The sequence below is a fragment of the Dipteris shenzhenensis genome, chromosome 23 (assembly GCF_047967505.1).
Source record: "Dipteris shenzhenensis isolate YYH24624 ecotype China chromosome 23, Dip_SZ_1.0, whole genome shotgun sequence".
NCBI lineage: Eukaryota > Viridiplantae > Streptophyta > Polypodiopsida > Gleicheniales > Dipteridaceae > Dipteris > Dipteris shenzhenensis.
Window position 1 is genome coordinate 26,263,188 of NC_141618.1, and position 21,504 is coordinate 26,284,691.

Here is a 21,504-nt window from a genome sequence, read left to right on the forward strand (position 1 = left end):
GTGCAGAACACCCTAATCTTCTTTTTCATTCATTTATATATGTGTTTGAGTATTGTACATAACCGGGGTAAAGGCACAGTGACCTTTAACCCCCACATTTTACCCCATGATGGTGGTGATTCCAATTTGTAACTTAAAGGTGAATTTTTCTTGACGATCCGGAAAGGTCCATAGTATCTTGGTCGCAACTTAGGAAACACAGACTTAACCGTCTTATAGCGATGTGGGGCTACAAATAATAGCACCATGTCACCAATGTCAAATTCCAAGTGACGTCTATGTTTGTTGGCAAACCGTTGATACCGCTCTTGCGCTTTTCGCATACGATCCCTGACTTGGAGTAGAATGTCGTGCATTTCTTGAATCAGTTGATCAGCTAGGGCCACTCGATGTTGAAGTACAAAATTCGTTGGTACGATCGGAGTGTGTCCATAAGCTGCTTGGAATGGAGTCATGCTGATGGCACTATGGAAAGAGTTATTATAAGCAAACTCAAGGAGTGGTAGATACTCTTCCCAAGCTGCTAGGCGTGATTGAATATAATGTCGAAGCATTTCTTTCAGAACATGGTTGACTCTTTCAGTCTGGCCATCTGATTCTAGGTGGTAGGCTGAACTGAACAGTAGAGTTGTACCCAAAGATTCGAATAGTGAAATCCAAAAGTGACTAGTAAACTTAGGATCTCTATCAGATATGATATTCTTGGGTAATCCATGGTTTCGGAAGATGTGTTGTATGAAGAGTTTGGCGATGTCCGGAGCCTGTGCACTGCTTTTGCAAGCAACAAAGTGTGCCATTTTGGACAGTCGATCAACAATTAGCATAATCTGAGTGTTACCTCGGGAGGATCGTGGTAGTGTTGTAATGAAATCCATGGAAATACTTTCCCACCTTTCAGTTGGAACTGGAAGAGGCTGAAGAAGTCTTGCTGGAAGTCGTCGGCTTGCTTTCATTTGTTGACAAGATAAGCAAGATGTAACCATTTTGATGACGTCGCTTTTCATATGAGGCTAGTAGTATGTTGCACTGAGTAACCTGTAAGTCTTGTTGATGCCTGGATGGGGAGCACAAGGAACTACATGATGCTCTTTTAACAAAAGACGTCGAACATCCTTGTCATGTGGTACACAGACGCGATCTTGATAATACAGAAGGTCGTCCGTATAAGAATAGGATGAGAAAATCTTCTGTTCGGAAGTCGAAGGTTGATCTTTGGAAAGAACTTGTACTGCTGTGCCGAAGTCTTTATCATTGAAATACTTCCCTTTGAATGAATTCGGAACATCCACAGATAATGTAGAGATTACCATAGTTGATGCTAGAGTTAACCTGCTGAGAGCATCTGCAACTACATTGCGTAGTCCTGGAATGTACTCAATGGTCATGTGAAAGTTGGCTAGAAACTCAACCCAGCGTGCTTGTCGAGCGTTCATGACTAGCTGAGTAAAGATATACTTTAGAGAGTGATGGTTTGTCTTGACGACCGAGTCGGCTCCCATGAGATAATGTTTCCAAGAGCGATAAGCATGTACAACGGCAATTCCTTATCATAAACCGGGTATCGGGTTTGGATATCGGAATGTTTATGGCTGTCAAAAGCAATAACTCTGCCTTCTTGCATCAAGACTGCTCCTGTAGCGATGTCGGAAGCATCGGTCATGACCTCAAATGGAAGGTTTGGGTTAGCAATAGCCATAACCGGTGTGGTAGTGAGTGCTTGCTTCAATTGTTGGAAACTATAGCTTGTTTCGGGAAGCCATTGAAAAATTGCTGTGCTTTTCAATAATTCGGACATAGGAGCTGCGATTTCGAAAAATTGATAGACCTTTGTATGGTAGAAGTTTGCCAATCCGAGAAAAGAGCGGACATCATGAACATTCTTAGAAGTAGGCCAGTTTCGGATTACCTCGACCTTCTTGGGATCCACAGAGATGCCTTGAGCTGAAATAACATGTCCCAAATATTCGAGTTGGGTCTTGAAGAACTCACTCTTCTCAATGTTGATGTAGAGAGAATTTGCGCGAAGAACTTCAAAAACTTGGTGAAGATGTTGTTTCTGCTCATGTGGATCTGCTGAAAACGAGGATGATGACGAACTTATCGAGGAAAGGCCTGAAGATGTCGTTCATTAGTGTCATGAATGTGGCCGGGGCATTGTTTAACCCAAAAGGCATGACCAAACATTCATAGTGTCCATACTTTTTTTCCACAAGTAGTACAGGAGATCGAAAGGGCTGTGACTGGGCCGAATGTGACCTTTGTCGAGTAGTTCGGTCACCTGTCTTTGGATTTCTTCATTTTGAGTGTAAGAAACCCGATAAGGAGGTTTCGACGGTGGATTACTACCGGGAATAAGTTCGATTGGGTGATCCACTGGTCGTCGAGGTGGTAATTGCTTTGGCAATTCCTGTGGAAAAATATCCAGGTAGGGCTGGAAAAAAGGTTGGTTGAGGTATTCAGGAGGATCCTTTGTTGGTGTCTTCTCTACTGCCGTAACCGACAGAAGTGAAGTCGTTACTTGATGTTTACGAATTCACTTCTTTACTTTGTAGGGCAGAGGCAACTGGGGTTGAAGGAGAGTCCCTAGAACCAGTTAGCTCAATAAGTTTTCCCTGGTGGACAAACTGGATAGTATGGCTGCGAAAACTGATTGATGGATCATAGTCGTAGAGCCACTGTTGTCCGAGTATGACATCGTACCGAGAAAGAGACATGATGTCGAAGTTCAACTTGTCCGTATAATATTGGATGCGAAAAGACAAGTTTTTGATCCTGGTGTTGCACAAGAAGGTAGTTTCATTTGCGAGTTCAATCTGATAGTCCATGAGACTAGGACTGGTGGTCAACCGAAGTTTGTCGACCATAGAACTAGCTAGGAAGTTATGAGAGCAGCCACTGTCGATGAGGATAGTGACCGTTGTTCCACGAATCGATCCTTGAACACAAAGTACTTGAGTGGCCAGGGAAGGAGGTTCAGGGTTGCTGGCAAGGCTCATGTGGATTGTATTTGCCATTTGAACAGCTTTGCCTTTCTTGTCTTGTGCTGGGGTAGCATCTTCTGTTTGGGAAGTGCTAGGTTTCATATTGGAATTTTGCTTTGGTCGCTTGGGACAATCGAACCATATATGGTCGCCTGTACAGATGGTACAAAGTCCTTTTGTACTGGAGTTGTTCTTCTTGTCAGTGGCCGCACCTTTATGTTGGGGATGACGGTGATGACTTTGTGAAGAAGAAGAGGCGCGATCCTTGGAGGAGTGCTTCTGTTGGAATCCAGCATACGATTTTTGAGACTTGTGGGGATCTTGAGACTGTCGCTGACCTTGATTATTCTAAACTTGGGGTTATCTTGAGGGCGAGCACCTTTGGCCATAGTAGAGTTCGGTGTTCTATTAGCACTCTGCTTCCTTGTGTTTTGGAAATTAGTAATGCGCTCTGCGTAAGCAATAGCGCTAGCTGTGGTGGTTGTGTTTGCTTTGAAGACATCAATGCGTAACGAGGGATTTAGGCCTGAGATGAAAGTATGAAGGCGATCATCATCAGTTAAACCATCAATCTGCAGCACCAATGTGGTGAACTGAGAGATGTAGGAAGACAGGGAGCTTGTTTGCTCCAACTGTCGGAGTTTTAAATGTGCTTGGAAGTCCGCATTGGTAGGTATGAACTGGTTACGGAGCACGTGTTCAAAACGTTCCCAAGTTAACACACTTTTGCCATCCTTTAAGTGTTTTTGCCACCATAGGAAAGTTGTATCCTTGAGGAGGGAGGCTGCCAAGGTAATCTTTTTGCCTTCAGTGAGGTCAACAGTATCAAAGTACATGCGCAGTTTTGCGAGCCATTGGTCAACTGTTCGGCGATTTTGTTGACCAGTGTAGGCTTCCGGAAGTTTAATGTCAAGTCTTTTAGTTTTGGAAGCTTGGAGTAAACGGTAGAGGGCACGGAGTTCAGTTTTTCTACCTCTGGTGGGAATGAGTCCACATAGTCGTCTGGTTGCGTCACGTCATCCTCTGTATGTGTGGTACTGCGAGAATCTTGGAGTTGTTGGACTTTCTAGACCAAGTCGGAGATGCTGTCCTGAAGCTGGGAAGTTTGAAGTTGAAGTAGTGCTTCGCCTTGTAAGTTGACTTCAGGGGCTTTTTTGGACTTGAGTCGCTTATCTCCGGAGAGGCTGCACGCGAGCGTTGCGACATATCTGAGATCCCTGTGAGAAAAGCACGAACCTGCGCTCTAGTTTGTACCATTCCTGGAAGAAGATTCGGGCTGCTCCCTGAGGTTGCTCATGTCCGAGGGGGTTGGAGAAGCAGGATGGAACCAGCGATGGAAATATGGTAAAGGAGGTCCTGTCTGAGGTAACACTAGTGATGTCGAAATGAGTGTTAGTGCTTGTGAGAGTACAGGGGTAGGTTGCAGAGTCCACGGATCTGAGAAGGGATAAGGAGCTGCCGTCGGGAGTGGAGGATATCCAGGAGGAGTGCCTTCAAAGTGTAAATACTGTCTTGGGGAAGGTACAACCTGTACAGGAGGATATTTGGGAGCTGAAGGAGGTGGAGAGTATCCTAGTGATGCTGAAGCTGAGGGGTAAAAATCTCTCCAAAGATGGACAGCAAACTCGTGAGAAATATCGGGTTCTGGGTATCTACGTGTCTCGTGGAACACAACCTGGACTGAGGAAGTAATGTAACTGAGGTGCCTCACGCAGAAGGTATAGGATGTGGTCCAAGTCACTGGAAGGGCACGTGACACAGAAGACCCACGATGCAAAATCTCCGAAATGGGCTGGTTGTGCAATCTGAACACGATATTGTGTGGTAGATGATGCCTGAGGTGTCCTTGAAGGGACGGTGGAATTACCAGGGGTTTCATGCTTTAAGGAGGAGGCTTTCATTTGCTGTAATTTGAGCGTCAAATAACAATATGAAAGAGAATCCTTAGAAATAGAATGGAAAGAATCCACCTGAAATAGATTAGATCTGCCCGACTGTGCTGAAAAGCGTGTACCAGCGGTGGGCTTCGGGCTGGAAAAAGTACAGCATCAATTGCGAGTTGAAGGAGGTCCTGATGTCAAGCTTCAAGTTTCAAAATTAGGTTTTGCTGTAGAAGCGACCAAACAGTCTGGTTGTGGGTAGAAAGATGTTGCCAGCAAAACCACGAACCACACAGGATCTCGATCTGTTGTGTAGAGGCGAGGTTTTCTTGTAAAAGAGGGGCTGGCTGAGGGGATTTGCTGGACAGCAAGGCATCTCCCACACGAAAAGATGTGTCCTTTTTTCCACGATGGGGTGTGTCCCTTGGGTGAGGAGTCAAAACTCTTCATCAAAAGGTGTGTCCGATGGTGGAAAAGGTGCATCCCTTGGTTTTGGGACAGCCCAAGCACATCAAAAGACACGATTTTTGTCGTGTCCATTCACATCAAATCGTGATGTGGGAGAGATGGAGAGGCCATTTATGACTTTAGGTGGGGTTGGCGTTAAATGTTTTTACGCTCATTCTCTCCATCTCTTCCATGCACAACGTGCACGGAATCCTTCTAGCGGAAAGAGATGTATCAGATAGGTGCTAGAAGGTGGGGGGCATTTCCTATAGGCAGGAGCAAAATATGCTCTGATACCACTATAAGAAATCCTAGATTTACTATATTTAGAAATGTGCTAAGGAACAGAAAGGAGACTGAAATAGCAGAGAACAAGGAATATTTGTATTGCTTGAGTGTCTGTAGTGTGTCATCCATACAATTGGGCCTCTCTTATATAGAGAGTGAAGAGTCACACATGAAAAGGTGTGTACTCCAAAGTGTATGTGCATGAAGAGGTGTGTACCCCTTGTGAAGGGTGTGACCCTTGATGAGAGGGTACATTACAACAGGGCTGTCTCTTCCATAGAATGTCTCTTGTGAAGGGTTGTGCCTCATAAGAAGTGTCCCGTTGAAAGGGCATACCCTTCCACAAGTGTCCATTCATAAAACCATCCATAAGTCTAGATATAGAGAAAGGAATACGTCACAGATCGTGACACTCGGGCCTTAAGCGCCAAAAATAGCGAAGACCTCTAACTGGTTCGTACCCTTGCCACTCAACCTGAGAATCAAGCCTGCCTAGCTCTAAGCCTCCCCAGGCCACCTGAGCTAGTCTTGTGTACCTAGTACACGTCGGATACCAATCCGTGCACATGACAACATTCCTCATTTCTGCTTTGGGTTTATTTTCAGTAATTTGCATATTAAAGTCTCATCTCAGAATTGTGTTTACCTATCTTTCAAATTTGTTCTAATGAAATCTCATGACCCTTTTGAGGTCATATGGAGTTTTGGGTATTTCTTTTGGAAGAAGTGTTTGTGTGGCTGCATATTTGCGTATTTATATACAAAATTTGAGTAAAATATTTCCACACAAATTGAAATGGAATTTAAGATCCAATTTTGAATTGATGATAATTAACCTCATTTCATCTGAAATTCCTACCAAAGAGTCTATATTTTTTATGAGAGTGCTTTGGTCGCACTTAGCATTTTCCATATTTTCCTCTGTAGGTGGATGTTGCTTCCTTTCTCTCAGAATTCTCATTGGAAGCTACATATTCTTTCTTTATTTGTGGGACAGCTTTCTGCTTTTAAACAACTTACACAGTCTTTATTTGTAGATTGAGTGACAGTTGTTACAGCTCACAAGTAATAGCCTCCACCAAGGACAGGATAGTTACTAGAAATACCAGTGAGCATGTCTAGATTTGTCTTTGTGTCTGCTTTTATGAAATCAGATTGCCATATGTAGTATTGGGCAATCTTCTTAATGCAGTGAACTCATGGTTTAGCAAAAGGAATTGAATTCAATACTGTTAAGCTGAAACAGAGATATTAGAGTGGAAGGATGAGAAAAGAACACAGGTCAAGTGGACCATGTTGAAAGCCAAGTCCTTTGTTCTTTCTTCTGGATAGCTGGAAATAGCATAAACAGATCAAACAATCCAGACTTTGAAAAATATTGTGTGTATTTTATCTTATTTTATTTTGTTTGTTTTCTGGCTCATTTGAGGCTTGCCATATTACAGCTTCGTGGAAGAGTTGGGAGATCAGACAGGGAAGCTCATGCCTACATGTTTTATCCAGCAAAACATCTCCTCTCGGATGAGGCTTTGGTACGTCGACAATTCATCCCTCGTGGTAGTGTTGGTTTTGAATATTTAAAATGACATTTGAGAGGGGCAGTTTTGTCAAAGACTCCAACGCCAATCGAGTCTTGGTTGAGATAAACGTCATCTCTCATTCTCAAGAAGAAAGATCAAAGAATTCCATTACCTTCAGATTGATACAATGCATGGAAGCTCTTGGCTAGTGGGTATTTGGTAGTTTTATTGTTGCTGAGCTAGGTGTATTGAAGATTGTATTCTCATGCATGGGGTTTATTTCATAGCTACCATTGCACGGGAATGTCCGATGCTAGGACGGGAAGTGGGAACAGAAACACCATGTCATAGGACATGTCATCAAGTCACATGGAAATATATCAAACGATGGAAACAAGATGACTTTAACAGCTCTAAACTTTCCATTTCAGCTTTAAACTTTCAAAACCACACAAAATCCATAGGAAAAACTCTTGGAACTGAGAAGGTGGGAACTGAAAGAGAAGGAAGAGGAAATGAGGGAGGCAAATCACAAGTACATTGATGAAGACGTTTGTATTCTGCATAATGCGATAGAGGTGCAGCATACTATAGATTAGAGAACATATAAATATGCAAAAACAAGAAAAAGAGGCCATGCCTACAGCCTCAGGCCTCGAGCCCTCAATACAAAATAGGAAAGATTGACTGGAGACTCAAGTCCATGATATATACAAAAAGAGAGAGTTAGGCAGTCATTTCTAAAGGTTTGAAGGTTGCATAGTGATAGAGGATCCTCCCCCCTCCTCCTTGCGAGCCTCATCATCATGGTCATGTGCTCACCATCATCCTCATGCTCAAGAGCACCCTTTGCTGCATCAGTGTCATCATTCTTGTCAAGTCGAAATCCAATATATTGTTCCAGAGTGCAGTTGCCCTAATCTTGTTAAGCAAACACAAGTTTGCATTAACAAACCAGAACGCCAGAGAACGCATCACAGGAACGTGGAAATGGCATTCCCTAGTGTTTGGGGCCTGCTATACGGTCCGGGAACGTTTTGAGTTTTTCGGATAGCCCTCCAAAATAGGAACAATGTTCGATGCGTTCTGAAAAGGGGAATGTTCAATTGCGGTCCCTGGTAACCATGTTGTATTTAGTTATTGCATAGATTGAGATGGAGGGCCTGAACTGTGCGTGCTTGATATGGTTTTGCAAATAAAGTACGAGTCTTTGGTTTTTTGACCTGATGTTATAAGTGGGTTTTGCAAAATAGATACAATCCCTTGCCCACCTTCATTCTTTATAGAGAGACATAACAAAGAGACAAAATTGTTAATAAAGTCTTCATAGAAGATTTTAGTAAAAAATACATAAACGGTCTCCATGCTATTCTCAGATAAACAACAAAGATAGGCAAGACATGGGTATCCATGTGGCATGATATAACAAAAACATGACATCACTCAATGAAGTCTTTTGGTGCATGCGGATAGAGTGTTAGGTTTAAGGAAAAGAAGTCAATCAGACTTGGGAACCATAATATACTCCTATGCTTTGGTCTGAGTTTGGTCATTCTATTTAATTTGTGTACATGTGGATAACCTTTTTTGCTTTTTCGCATGTCAAAATTGAGCAACACTTTGCTTAGAGGTGTGTATTGTAGGATGGGAATCCATCAATTGGTTCATTTAGAGGTCTACAAGAACTATGGATTTTTGTGGCAAGCAAGCCTCTACATATGTGTCATGAACAGTGACCTTGACATGCTAGCTGCCAAAGTAGTATGATTTTGCATGCAAATGTGAATATGAGGTATTGAACACCATGAGCATGGCCTTAGATATCATTATCCAAACTGGTGGCTCCTATTGGAGGTTTTTAAACTTGAGCAATGAGTGCTATCATCATGTAAAGACCATTGCCTCTTAGACCCTTTTGCCAGTACTTCCTTGTTCTTATCTAACGTGAACATCGTGGTGATCAAACTCCACCTTCATCCCATTTTCAGTAATTACATGAACCGAAAAAAATATTCTGGTAGGGTTTGGGAACAAAGAGAAGCTGGGATAACAATGTATATCTCTTTTTGTTTTGGTGAACTTTTTTGGATTATATTACAAAGTAACTATCCCAAGATGGGATATGTCAAAGTACATAAGTCCCAAACTAGATAGCTGGAAAATACATCAAGAGAAAATCTCATTGTAGGACAAATATACATCATACTCTATGTAGTGAGTTTGCAGGCAATCAAAAACAGACCTACGTCGTACTGCAGTTCCTACGCAGTACTTGTCCGTACATTCGCCGTACAACCGTCAAGGCATACGGATTTCGTACAGCTGATTGTACTCTCCGTACAAGTCAATCGTACTGTACCATCGACCGTACTGTATGAGCCTCCGTACAAATCTGTGCCAGCTTCAAGAAAGAGTACGAGCTCTTCTTGTTTGCCGTACATCACATGTGGGTGTTTTTGAGTTGAGAGGGCATGGCAAAGGACATTGGTTTTGTTGCAGGTATCTCTGTTTGCATCTCTGTTTGCAGAGAAATTGGGACTTTTGAATCATTTGCAGACACATTACAATTTTGGGGCTTTTGTAAAATTTTTGGCACACATTGCAAGCAAATTGCAAAGATTGGCCAAGAAATTGGGGCTTTTGCAGGAGATTCACTATTTGGGTGAAATTTGGCTCAATTTCAACTCAAAATTTGGGGCTTTTAGTTTTTGCACTGCAATTTCTTGCATTTTTTGGGCTTTTAGACCAGTTGCCCCTTTCTGGTTGCAATTTCAAGCCACAAATTGGGGCTTTTGTGTTGGGAGAGCAATTTTGCAGGTTTCAGTTCACACTGCCTTTCTGTAAGTATTTTGAAGCACTTTTGGCAGGTTTTGGGAGAGATTGGATGCTCTGGCAGATTTCTGACAGAGACATTACAGAGATTTGAGTTGCATTTTCAGCCAGTGTTTGGCTTTTTTTTTTTTTGGGGAATTGTGCACTCCATTCCCAGCAAGGGAATTCAGATTTGCATTTGCTGTATTTTCTTTCTCAGATATGGCCCAACAAAATAAGAATGATTTCCAGTTCAGTGGTCTCTCACAAGAGGATAAGCTAGATGGTACCAACTACTCCCTCTGGAGTTTTATGGTACGGAACATTTTGATTTCCCGTAATTTGTGGGACTATGTAAATGGGGATGAGATCCGGCCAGCAAATGTAGCACCTAATACCCCTCCGCAGGAAGGAGGAGGCAGAGGTCGTGCACAGGGTACAGCTGCAGGACAAGTTATTGGTGCAGCTATAGCTACTACTCCAGAGCAAAAGAGATGGGATTCACGTGATGCTTTAGCTTTGTCGTGTATTTCTCTTTCAGTGAAAAGATTCATCATTCCGCATATCCGGTCCTGTAAGACCTCAAAGGCAGCATGGGATATTTTGGAGAGCATGTATGCAGCTCGAAATGATGCTAGGGTGTCTTTTTTGAAAAGAGAATTGTCTCATACACATATGGAAGAGGGTGACTCCATGTCAGTGCACCTCACAAAGCTACAAGATTTACGAGAGCAATTGCTGAATATTGATGAGATCATTCCTGATTCAGAGATGATTACCACTACTCTGAATTCTCTTCCTGAGTCTTATCTCAGCTTTCATACCTCGCTAAATTTGTCATTGAGGGGGGGTGCAAATCCTCTCAATTTTCACGAGTTGATAGGACTTCTGTTGCAGGAAGAGTAGACCAGGAAAAACATGGCTTCACGAGCAGGTGAACATGCCATGCTTTCAAAATTCAAGCCTAAAGGAAAGGGACAAGCAAAGACATCAGCAAATCAGCCTTCCAGTGGTTCAGGACAGCCTTCTCAAAAGGCTAAGGGTGATGTAGGTAAGCCCAAGAAGAAGGGTATATGTCATTACTGCAAAAAGCTAGGTCATTACATTGGAGAATGCAAGAAGAGGCTTGCAAAAGAGAAGAAAAACAGCTCCGGTATGGCTGTTTCAGATTCAGCTCCTCATGCATCTGACAATGAGGAAGCTACAGCCAACTTTGTGGAACACGACTATGCCTTCTTGTCTTGCATTTCAGACTCTCAGTTGGCTGCTCCGGATATTGTAGCCACTTGTAATGATGACTCTTATGCTTTTCTGACATGCAGTTATGGTTCTTCCAAGGATAGGTACAAAGTCTTTGGCTTGATGTTTCCCAGGGGGGGTGACCTGCAGATGCATGCCTACAGTGACTCAGATTGGGCTGGAGACTATGACACTAGGTAGTCCACAAGTGGCAATTGTTTCTTTTTGAGCAAAGCTTGTATTTCTTGGTTGAGCAAGAAACAGTCTACAGTGGCTACCTCCTCATGTGAAGCTGAGTACAGGGCAGCTTTGACAGCGACAGTTGAATGTGTTTGGCTGCGTCGTTTATTTGCTGATCTTCATCTTTCATTGGAGGGTCCTTCTCCAATTCTCACTAATAGTCAGACTGCTATTGCAATGGCAAAGAATCATGTGTTTCATGCTCGCACGAAGCACATTGAGGTTCACTATCACTACGTTAGAGAGAAGTTGCATGCAGGAGAGATCAGTATGATCTATGTGTCAACACATGACAATGTTGCAGACATTTTCACCAAAGCACTTCCGCGTGAAAAGTTTGAGGCATTTCGCAGTGCCTTGAACTTATCTCCTTTTGGTGATTGATCACTTCCTTGTACATGATATTGGCACTGCAGGGGGTGCTAGAATTATTGTTATAATTTAGCAGTGACAATGTAATGTAATAAGTAGGTTAGGGGCACTTTTTCCTCATTTTAGAGGTTTTCCCCCCTAACCACAGTTAGTTCATTGACTACGGTCAGTGAAGGATAAGGTTTTGTCACTTAGACAAAACCTATCCCACTCTTCAGTTGTATCACACTCTTCTATTGCAACTATTGCTTTCAGCTCTCACTCTCCTACTCTCTTGCTCTCTTGCTTACACACTCTGCTCTCTCTCCCTTAGTACTCACATAATAGCCTACCATAAAGGGCGATAATGCATCCCTAATCCATATTTTCCAGCAGCCAATGGAAATGATAAAAGAGTCCCATCATCATGAATGACATCAGCCACAGAGGAGATTCCTTTTGAATGAAGGAAATATGATCGTTTGGGCTCCTGCAATGCCAACGGCGGAGAAAAAGCTCATGACTAGTGAATATTTCAGCTCTCAAAGAATTGCCCTGGAAGGAGTCATGTCCATGCCAAGTCAAATGCGAGAGAAGATGTTTCCAATCCAAAAGCATTTGAGATACAAGAGGGCAACCTCAGACTTTGCCTTCAATACTTCCCAAGAGAAAATCCCACTGAGTAGGCCTTCAATGGCCAAAAGCAGGGGTGGTGATTTGGAGAAGAAAAATACATATCATAGCAGCCCAAGGGTGATCTTCATGCAGAAATTGGAGCATCATTTTCCCCTTATGAGCAAGAGTATGCACGTGAATATTCAGAATATTCAACCCCCCATGCATTTTTGGCGAACATGACTGTTGTAAAGGAAGTAGGCGCAAGCTTTTCTTGCCATGTTTTGAATGCCAAAAAATTTCCATAATAGTGGACATAAGAAGTAAGATCAGCCTTGGTAAAGAATATCAAGGGCAAATAAAATTGGATATATGCCACCTGTAGAGGCCAAGTAGCCAGGTTTCAATATTCAAGCTTCTTTTTTAAGGCTAGGACCCAATCAATCTGTTGACGACGAGTAATCTATTCCATTTCTTGGGAGAACAAGTGTTAAGACTCTCTATAAAGAGATATGCCAAATGAGACTTTTTAGGATCCTTATAAAAACTGCAAAGGTAAGGAGAAGTCTAGAATTTCCTTACAAAGGTCTAGATTTTTTCCATAGTTGGCTAGGTAGGGATTAAAAAAAGATAGTCTTATGATAGATTGAGTATTCCTATGATAAGGTGTATCCTTGAATGGGATATAGATAGATTACAAGAATCAATTTGTTGTCGCAATCTCAAATACTTTTGTGGAAATATGATAATTGCTTCACGGTTCAATTATCACTTGTAATGGATTATTCCTTTTAGCATGTTCTATCTTTTTGACGAAGTAGACCCAAATAAGCAAAAAACCTTGTTTTGCTAAGAGATATTATGCCTAGTACAAACATATACTTTCAAAGATGATTCAATTATTGCTACAAAGCTAGCAAAGAAAATTGAGATCGGTACACATGAGACTTAGTATTTCCCTTTCTACGTTATTAGTATGTTCATTGAATCAAAAGTGGTGGAATTGGATTGGAATGCCTTGTTGGATTTTTGTACTTCTCTTGAGGATAGGAATAAAGGTCACAATGTGGACAAGTGGTGACTATAGCAGAAGATATGGAGGCTATAGTTGATATCTAAGTAGTGAAATGGATTAAATAGATGAATGTTAGAATATTAAAAAACTTAGACTCAGCTATTTTTGTGATATGAGAATTTGGAACCCGAAAGAGTTTTTAAAGTCATGGGCTAGATTATATTTGACTTTGACATCTCATGATGAGAAAGCAATGCAAAATGGAAAATGCATAAAGACTAAAAATATGTGGTGAAATACAATAGTTTTCACAAAAAATTAATTTGTTATCATTCTTAAGTAAGCCATGCAAAATCAAGTTAATTTGGTCACATGAATATATATGTGGTACTTTAGGGTAAGACATCTAGGATGGGCGTGCCAAGAATATCGAGTATATGACTTTTTAGGAATGATAAGTGATGTCCAATCCAAGAAGGATTGAAGGTTTTGTTTAATTAATTAGGATGGATTTGGTATTTAGAGATTTCTTATTTTATTGAATGCTAGCAAGTATACAAACCTACAAGTTGATTGAATGAGATCGATAGTTTTTCCTGTATTGATGAAGTCAATAGTTTTTTTAATAGAATACTTTAGACCTATTGCCTTGCTATATTCTCTAGTGACTTCCTTGGGTAAGGGGAGGAATATCTTGAAGGATAAGAGAAATATCTCCAAGTAATTGTCATAGGATTATCTTGGACAATATAAAGAGAAAATGAGGATAAGAGACAATCTGGATAAGAGTCATTGGACTACCAAATTGATACAAGTCATAAGCCTACTAGTCAACTATTGGAATTGGACATTAAAGATAAACTAGTGACATAGTTGGTGACCAAAGCTTTCTACTCGAAGTTGACTAGACATTTCAAGACATGCAGTTTCCTTGCAAAGAAACTAGATCTAAGCTTGATTGATCATCCTTAAAAAATGGGCAATATTAAGGATAGATCAGGATGATATGTGGACGGCATATGGCTCAAGACAATCACTAGATTGAAAAAGGTACATACCAATATTGAAGCCCATGATTAGAGTAAGCATGTATGGCTATAGGCCATAGCTTGGAAGTGACTTGATAGTAACTTTAGTTGAAATCTTTGGTATCCCTATACCTAGAATACTATGCAAATGGGTAATTCTTGTAGGTTGTGCATAGACACTTGCATAACTTAAGAAAGGCTATCAGAAGGGCTCAAGGAAGAGTAGGATGTCCGATGGGAGTCGATAGAGACATATGGATGGGTCTTCAACATGGGATATAAGGGTGTCTATATTAATGGCTGTAGATTACTTGAATTTTGGAAAGTATCCGATGTATCCCCAAACACAGTCTCAATTGTGCGAAGGAGAGAGTGAGAGAGCAAGAGAGTTGAACGTCAGATTGCAATAGATGAAGTGACTAATACAAGAAGAGGGAAAGGTTTTGTCTAAGTGACAAAACCTTATCCTTCACTAACCGTAGTTAGTGAACTAACTGTGGTTAGGGGAAAAAGCCTCAAAGGAGGGAAAAGTGCCCCTAACCTACTTATTACATTACATTGGTCACTGCTAGAATATAATAATAATTCTAACACCTCCCTGCAGTGCCAATGTCATGTACAAGGAAATGATCAATCACCAAAAGGAGATAAGTTCAGGGCACTGCGAAATGCCTCAAACTTTTCACGTGGAAGTGCTTTGGTAAAGATGTCTGCAACATTGTCATGTGTTGACACATAGATCATACTGATCTCTCCTGCATGCAACTTCTCTCTGACATAGTGATAGTGGACCTCAATGTGCTTCGTGGAAGCATGAAACACAGGATTCTTTGCCACTGCTATAGCACTCTGACTATCAGTGAGAATCGGAGAAGGACCCTCCAATGAAAGATGAAGATCAGCAAACAAACGACACAGCCAAACACATTCAAATGTCGTTGTGAAAGCTGTTGGAATACTGAAAGGAAAGAGTAGAGTGGACACAAAATCAGAATGCTTGCTTATAGAATGAAGAAAAGAGAGGTCCTTAAGTAGGCACCTCATACAAGGTCACTGACATCACTGATGACCTCAAAGCTCCACAATCATCTCCTCAATCTGCTCCTAGATTCACTCAATCATCCTATGTGGCTCTCCACCACCTAACTGTGCTTGTGGCACTCACACATAGAAACATAAGGTGTGCCTGAGGCATACACCTTGAGATATCCCAACAAACCCCCCCTCAAGGAAATGCCTCAGGCTATGTCAAGGATACATCTAGTCTCATAGTTTCTCATGCTATCTCATGGTGGTCAAGGATAAATCTATGGCTAGGTTCTCATGCTAGCAAGGGTTCCCTTGGGTGTAAGGTAAAAAAGGGATACAAACAGACCTTCCAATGGTTATCTCCCCTGCATGTACATGCACACAATGTCTGCAGAAGGTACCATGGAACAAAACATACACATGGCCTACATCATAAGGTGACCAGAGGTGTTTACAAAACACAACACAATAGTTTATTTTCATTCATTTTGGAGGACTATCCAGGCTGAGTACCTTGACATAAAGAGAGATCTGGAGCATACATAGAGATGATTTAGAATGCATAATCTTCAAAGGATGCCTCATCTTGTGGAGGCTCATTAACTGTAAGTAGATTTGCATTTTCTGTCTTTGCTTTGGCTCTGCAAAACTTCTCACTATGGTTGTTTTTGCCACAGTGCTTGCATGGATTAACTTTGAAGCAGTCCTTTGAAAGGTGATTTGTCTTTCCACAGTGATTGCAAGGAGTATACTTGCCCTTTTGGAATTTCATAACATAAGCAGTGTCATTGCCTTTCCTTAGCTCCATATGCCTTTCTTCTTCTTGGAGAACTGAGAGAATGCCTTCAAGGTTAGGATTGGGAAGATTCTTCAAAGTGCTAACAATGTGATCAAAACTTTCAGGCATGCTCTTAAGTAACACTGCCATAGCATCATCAGGGGTGATAGGAGAGTTGATAGAAGTTAATTGAGTCATAAGACTCCGCATATAGTTGACATGAGCAGCTAAAGTAGTATCACTTGCCATCTTTAATTCAAAGAAAGAGATTTTAAGTGATAGTTTAGAGATGTGAGAGCTTGCACCAAAAATCATGTCTAGCTTCTGCCAAGCTTCTGAAGGATACTCTAAGTCAGAGATATGATGTATGTAATCATCACCCAAAGCTAAAGCAATTATACCATATGCTTTTTCTTCTCTTGCTGGATCCCTTGCCGGTCGTGTCGGAGTTGAAGATTGTCCAGCATTGGAGGCCGTAGAAGAAGCGGTAGGAGTAGGTTTGACAAGTCTCCATAAGTTCTCCCGCATCAATGCAAATTTCACCTTCATTTGCCATGTATGGAAGCCCTTTCCATTGAACTTCTCAAGATTATATAAGGTAGCCATGAGAGGGTCTAACCCAGATATTGGGCAGTGTCTATCTCTCTTACAAGGCAAAAATAACTGAAAGACTTCCAAAATATGAGCACTTGATGTAGCAAATAGTAGTGACTAGATTTCAAACAATGATGCTTCTTTTTGCATGCTTCATAGAAGTGGATGAAATAAACACTTTCCAATCACAACCAGGTCTGGCAAGTCAAAACAAAACTGAAGCAACACTTGTAGTGAAGTTATTGAAAACTTCAAAAGACCAGAAATGCTAGAGTAGCATTTTATGTAGCATCATTTTTCAAAAGCATGTCAAAACTGTCAAAACTAGAGAGCTGAACTTGGAGGGCTCATAGCACACTCTTCAAAGCAAAAGAAAGGGGGCTTTCTGAGGCAAAAGAAAGCTGGTATACCACAGTAGATCCTCTGGGAAGAAGAGGCGAAAATATGCGTCAGGTCGCCTTCTCCTTCTTCAACAAAGTCGACTGGTTTTTCTCTGTTTTCTCCTTCAATATGCAGCCATTGCTGCTCAGATTTCAGCACAAGGTAGCTCTAGGTATGGAGAAGCTTGCCCTGAAAGGAATTAGACAAAGACGGAGCAGGTGCAGAGAAAACGCAGCAAGAAGATTCGACGAACTTCGTACAATGGCGACCAGCAGAGCTTGTAATTCTTCAATTCCTTGCAGCCCGAAATTCGCCCCAACAAGAGGGATCTCCAGCTGGAAGGGCGTGGGAAATGGGTGAGAATCGGAGGAGAACAAGCTCAAGCAAATTTTTGGAAGAAGAGGGAGAGATGGTGAAGAAGAAGAAGAAGAAGAAGATGATGATGTGGCAGAAATGGGCTCAAGGGGGATCAAATGGCTCTAATACCATGTTGGAATACTGAAAGGAAAGAGTAGAGTGGACACAAAATCAGAATGCTTGCTTATAGAATGAAGAAAAGAGAGGTCCTTAAGTAGGCACCTCATACAAGGTCACTGACATCACTGATGACCTCAAAGCTCCACAATCATCTCCTCAATCTGCTCCTAGATTCACTCAATCATCCTATGTGGCTCTCCACCACCTAACTGTGCTTGTGGCACTCACACATAGAAACATAAGGTGTGCCTGAGGCATACACCTTGAGATATCCCAACAAAAGCTGCCCTGTACTTAGCTTCACATGAGGAGGTAGCCATTGTAGACTTGCTCAACCAAGAAATGCAAGCATGTCCTAGAAAGAAACAATTCCCACTGGTGGACTTCCTAGTATCATAGTGTCCAGCCCAATCTGAGTCATTGTAAGCATGCATCTACAAGTGACCCCCCTTGGGAAACATCAAGCCAAAAGACTTTGTACCTTACAAGTAATGGAAGATGCGTTTTACAGCCCGCCAATGCATAATCTTTGGGCTGTGCATATACCTGCTCACCTGAGAAACTGAAAATTGAATATCAGGTCGTGTATTGCAGAGATAAATGAGGCATCCAACAGCCTGGCTATACAGTGTGACATCAATTGATTCACCTGCATCATGCATTGTCGGCTCCATGGGAGTGGACATAGGCTTGCAATCATGCATGTTGAATCTGTCCAAGAGCTTTTGAACATACTTGGAGTGAGACATAACAATGTCACGTTTCTCTTGAATAAACTGGATCCCCAAAGTTTGACATATCAAATGTAGCTTTCAATTGGGCCTTGAAATCTGCAATTACTTCCTTGATCCGGTGAGCAGCATGTCATCTACATAAAGAATGATGACCAGAATATCCCCCCCATCCTTGTTGATGTAGAGGGTGCTCTGAGTTGGAGTATTGTGCAGCCCCTTGCTGGTCAGAAAGGCATCAATTTTGGCATACCATGCACGTGGGGCTTTTTTCAGCCCATACAAAGCTTTATTCAGCTTGCATACCTGAAGTGCATTTCCTGAAATTCCAAAGCCCGCCGGAGGTTGTTTGACATAAACCTCTTCCAACAAGTCTCCATTAAAGAAAGCTGTTTTAATGTCCAACTGATGAACATTCCATTCAAAATTTGCAGCCATGCTATAACTGACCTGATGGTGGTCATTCTGGATGTAGGAGCAAAAGTCTCCTCATAATCTATGCCCTTTTTTTGAGCATATCCTTTTGCAACCAGCCTTGCCTTGTACCGATCAATGGACCCATTTGGCTTTCTTTTCACTTTGAAAACCCAACGTGTACCTATGGCTTTCTTACATGGTGGCAAATCCACGACATTCCAAGTCTGATTTTTATGAATGGACTGCAATTCATCGTGCATGGCATTCATCCAATGCACATTATCCTTTGCTTCTTCAAATGTCTCAGGCTCCTCCTCATCAAGAAGAGTACCTGCATAAGCTGATTCAATTGAAAGATCCCCCCCCATGTGCCTTACTGCACTACGAGTTCTGGCAGACAATGGAGCCTCAAGCTTACTCTCCCTGAGAGTCTGAAGCAACCAAAGCAGTACTGTTTTGGCTGCGTGTATCTCTTGAATTTCTTGCCTGACAACTTCATCCACACCCTAAGGTTGTACTAATTCAGCTGGGGGCTGAATCTGTACATGTGGATTTGGCGGAGGTTGCTGTAAATTCTGAGTTTCAGCGGGGGAACCAAATGCTATAGGAAGCATCCTTTCAGACACATCATCTGAAGAGGATGGAATCCGAAATTCAGCATGTGTATGTGCATAATTTTCAGAGAAAATAACATCAATACTAACAAAAATCTTGCGTGTAGTAGGATTGTAGAGACGATAGCCTTTGCTTTGTGAACTATATCCCACAAAAATGCATTTGAGTGCCTTATCTGACAACTCGTATCTGAACTCCACAGGCACGTGGGCATATGCAATACAACCGCTTAATAGTGATATTATTACTTCAAAGATTGGGTGAAAAAATGCTCCTGCGAGCCCTCCTCCCCTCGCCATCGCGTCTACCTCCCCTATCTCCCTCTTCCGCTCGTCGCCTCGCCTCGCCTCGCCATCGCCTCTCTTCCGCCCCTCGCCTCGCCTCGCCATCTCCCTCTTCCGCTTCGCCTCGCCATCGCCTCTTCCGCCTCGCCGTCGCCTCGCCTCGCCACCGCCCATCGCCTCGCCGTCGCCTCGCCTCGCCTCGCCCCTCGCGTACGTCTGCTTCTTCCTCTCCGTCGCCATCTCCTGTTCGAGCTCACGCTAGCCGCCTCTCCCCCCCGTTCAGGGCCTCGCCGCGCGCAGAGTCTCCTTCAGTACGCCGCTGCCGCCGTCGCCTGCTCATAGCTCAGGGCCTCCCCCCTGTCCAGCTGCTCGAAGCCGTCCAATTGCTCGCTGCTTTGCCCAGGTGATCGAGGTCCCAGTTCGCTGCAGTGCGTGTGGCAGTCCGGTTGCTGCCTCGACGACATCTCCCCCCGGCGTGGCCTCGCTCGGCTGCTGGAGCCGCATCTTTGTGAGCCTCGTTCCCTCATCCACCCCCAGGCTCCACCCCTCGTCTAGCTCTCCTTTTTGGTGGCAGCCTCTTCCTCATTGGAGTTCTCGCAGTTTGTCTCTGCGGTATGGCGGCTCCGTGCCTGGAACCGGAGGCCCAGCCGGACCTCCCCTCTCCAGAAGCCTACCGCGTGATTCTGATAGAGCAACAGTCTTCCCTGGTCAAACAGGCTGCCAATGACTTTGCCCACACTTCAGTTTATGGCAGAGTCATTGGACACTCTCCCTCCAGGCTAGCCATCAGGGATTGGCTACAATCTACCCTTATGCTAGAGGATAGCCACATCGAGGAGGTGGCCCTTATGGGAAGGGGCATCTTCTGGCTTAAACTCTCCACTGCGAAAGCTGCGAGCAACCTGATTGCTGGTTCCCCCACATCTGTGGATGGAAAGATCATCATGATAGTCCCTTGGTACCGAGGATTCAGCGCAGCGGACTTTGATGCTCGTTTCCGCATACCTCGCCACCCAGTGACGCTAGTATTTCCTGGTCTTGCTGTTGAGTTGCGACCGATAGTCGTTGGGTACAGTGCAGAAAGCAAGGGGTACTGTCTCTACAATCTTGCTACACGCAAGATCATTGTCAGTAGAGATGTGATATTTGCAGAAAATTCAGCTCACACTCAGGCTGAATTTCATATGCCTTCTTCTTCAGAGGATGTTTTTGAGGGGTTGCTACCCATTGCCTTGGGTTCCCCTGCTGATATTTCTTATGCAAATCAGAATTTACAGCCACCTCCCGATGCTCCAGTTCAGCCACAGGATGTCTTGCCACCTCCACTGGCAGTGGAACAGGTGGTTCAGCAAGAAATTGCAGACATACATGCAGCAAAAACAGTCCCAAACTGGCTGTTACAGATTCTCAAGGAGAGTAATATTGATGCTCCATTACCTGGCAGGACTCGCAGTGCAGTAAGGCACATGGAAGGTGCTAATTCAGTGGAATCAGCATATGCAGGTACTCTTCTCGATGAGGAGGAGCCTGCAACATTCGAAGAAGCAAAGGACAATGTGCATTGGATGAATGCCATACTCGATGAATTGCAGTCCATTCAGAAAAATCAAACTTGGGATGTCGTAGACTTGCCACCAGGTAAACATGCCATTGGTACACGATGGGTTTTCAAGGTGAAACGGAAGCCAGATGGCTCCATTGACAGATACAAGATAAGGCTGGTTGCCAAAGGCTATGCTCAGAAAAAGGGCATAGATTATGAGGAGACTTTTGCTCCTACATC

The 21,504-nt window shown here is 42.9% G+C and overlaps 1 protein-coding gene across 1 annotated transcript in view; it reads left to right on the plus strand.

Moving 5' to 3' along the window:
* The window catches only part of LOC147887172 (DEAD/DEAH box helicase), a 165,219-nt gene that overhangs the window by 120,529 nt on the left and 23,186 nt on the right, over window positions 1-21,504 (plus strand). Inside the window, exon 9 of the mRNA XM_087394131.1 lies at window positions 7,042-7,128. Within this exon, the coding sequence (XP_087250257.1) occupies window positions 7,042-7,128 (87 nt within the window). The remainder of the gene's footprint in view (window positions 1-7,041; window positions 7,129-21,504) is intronic.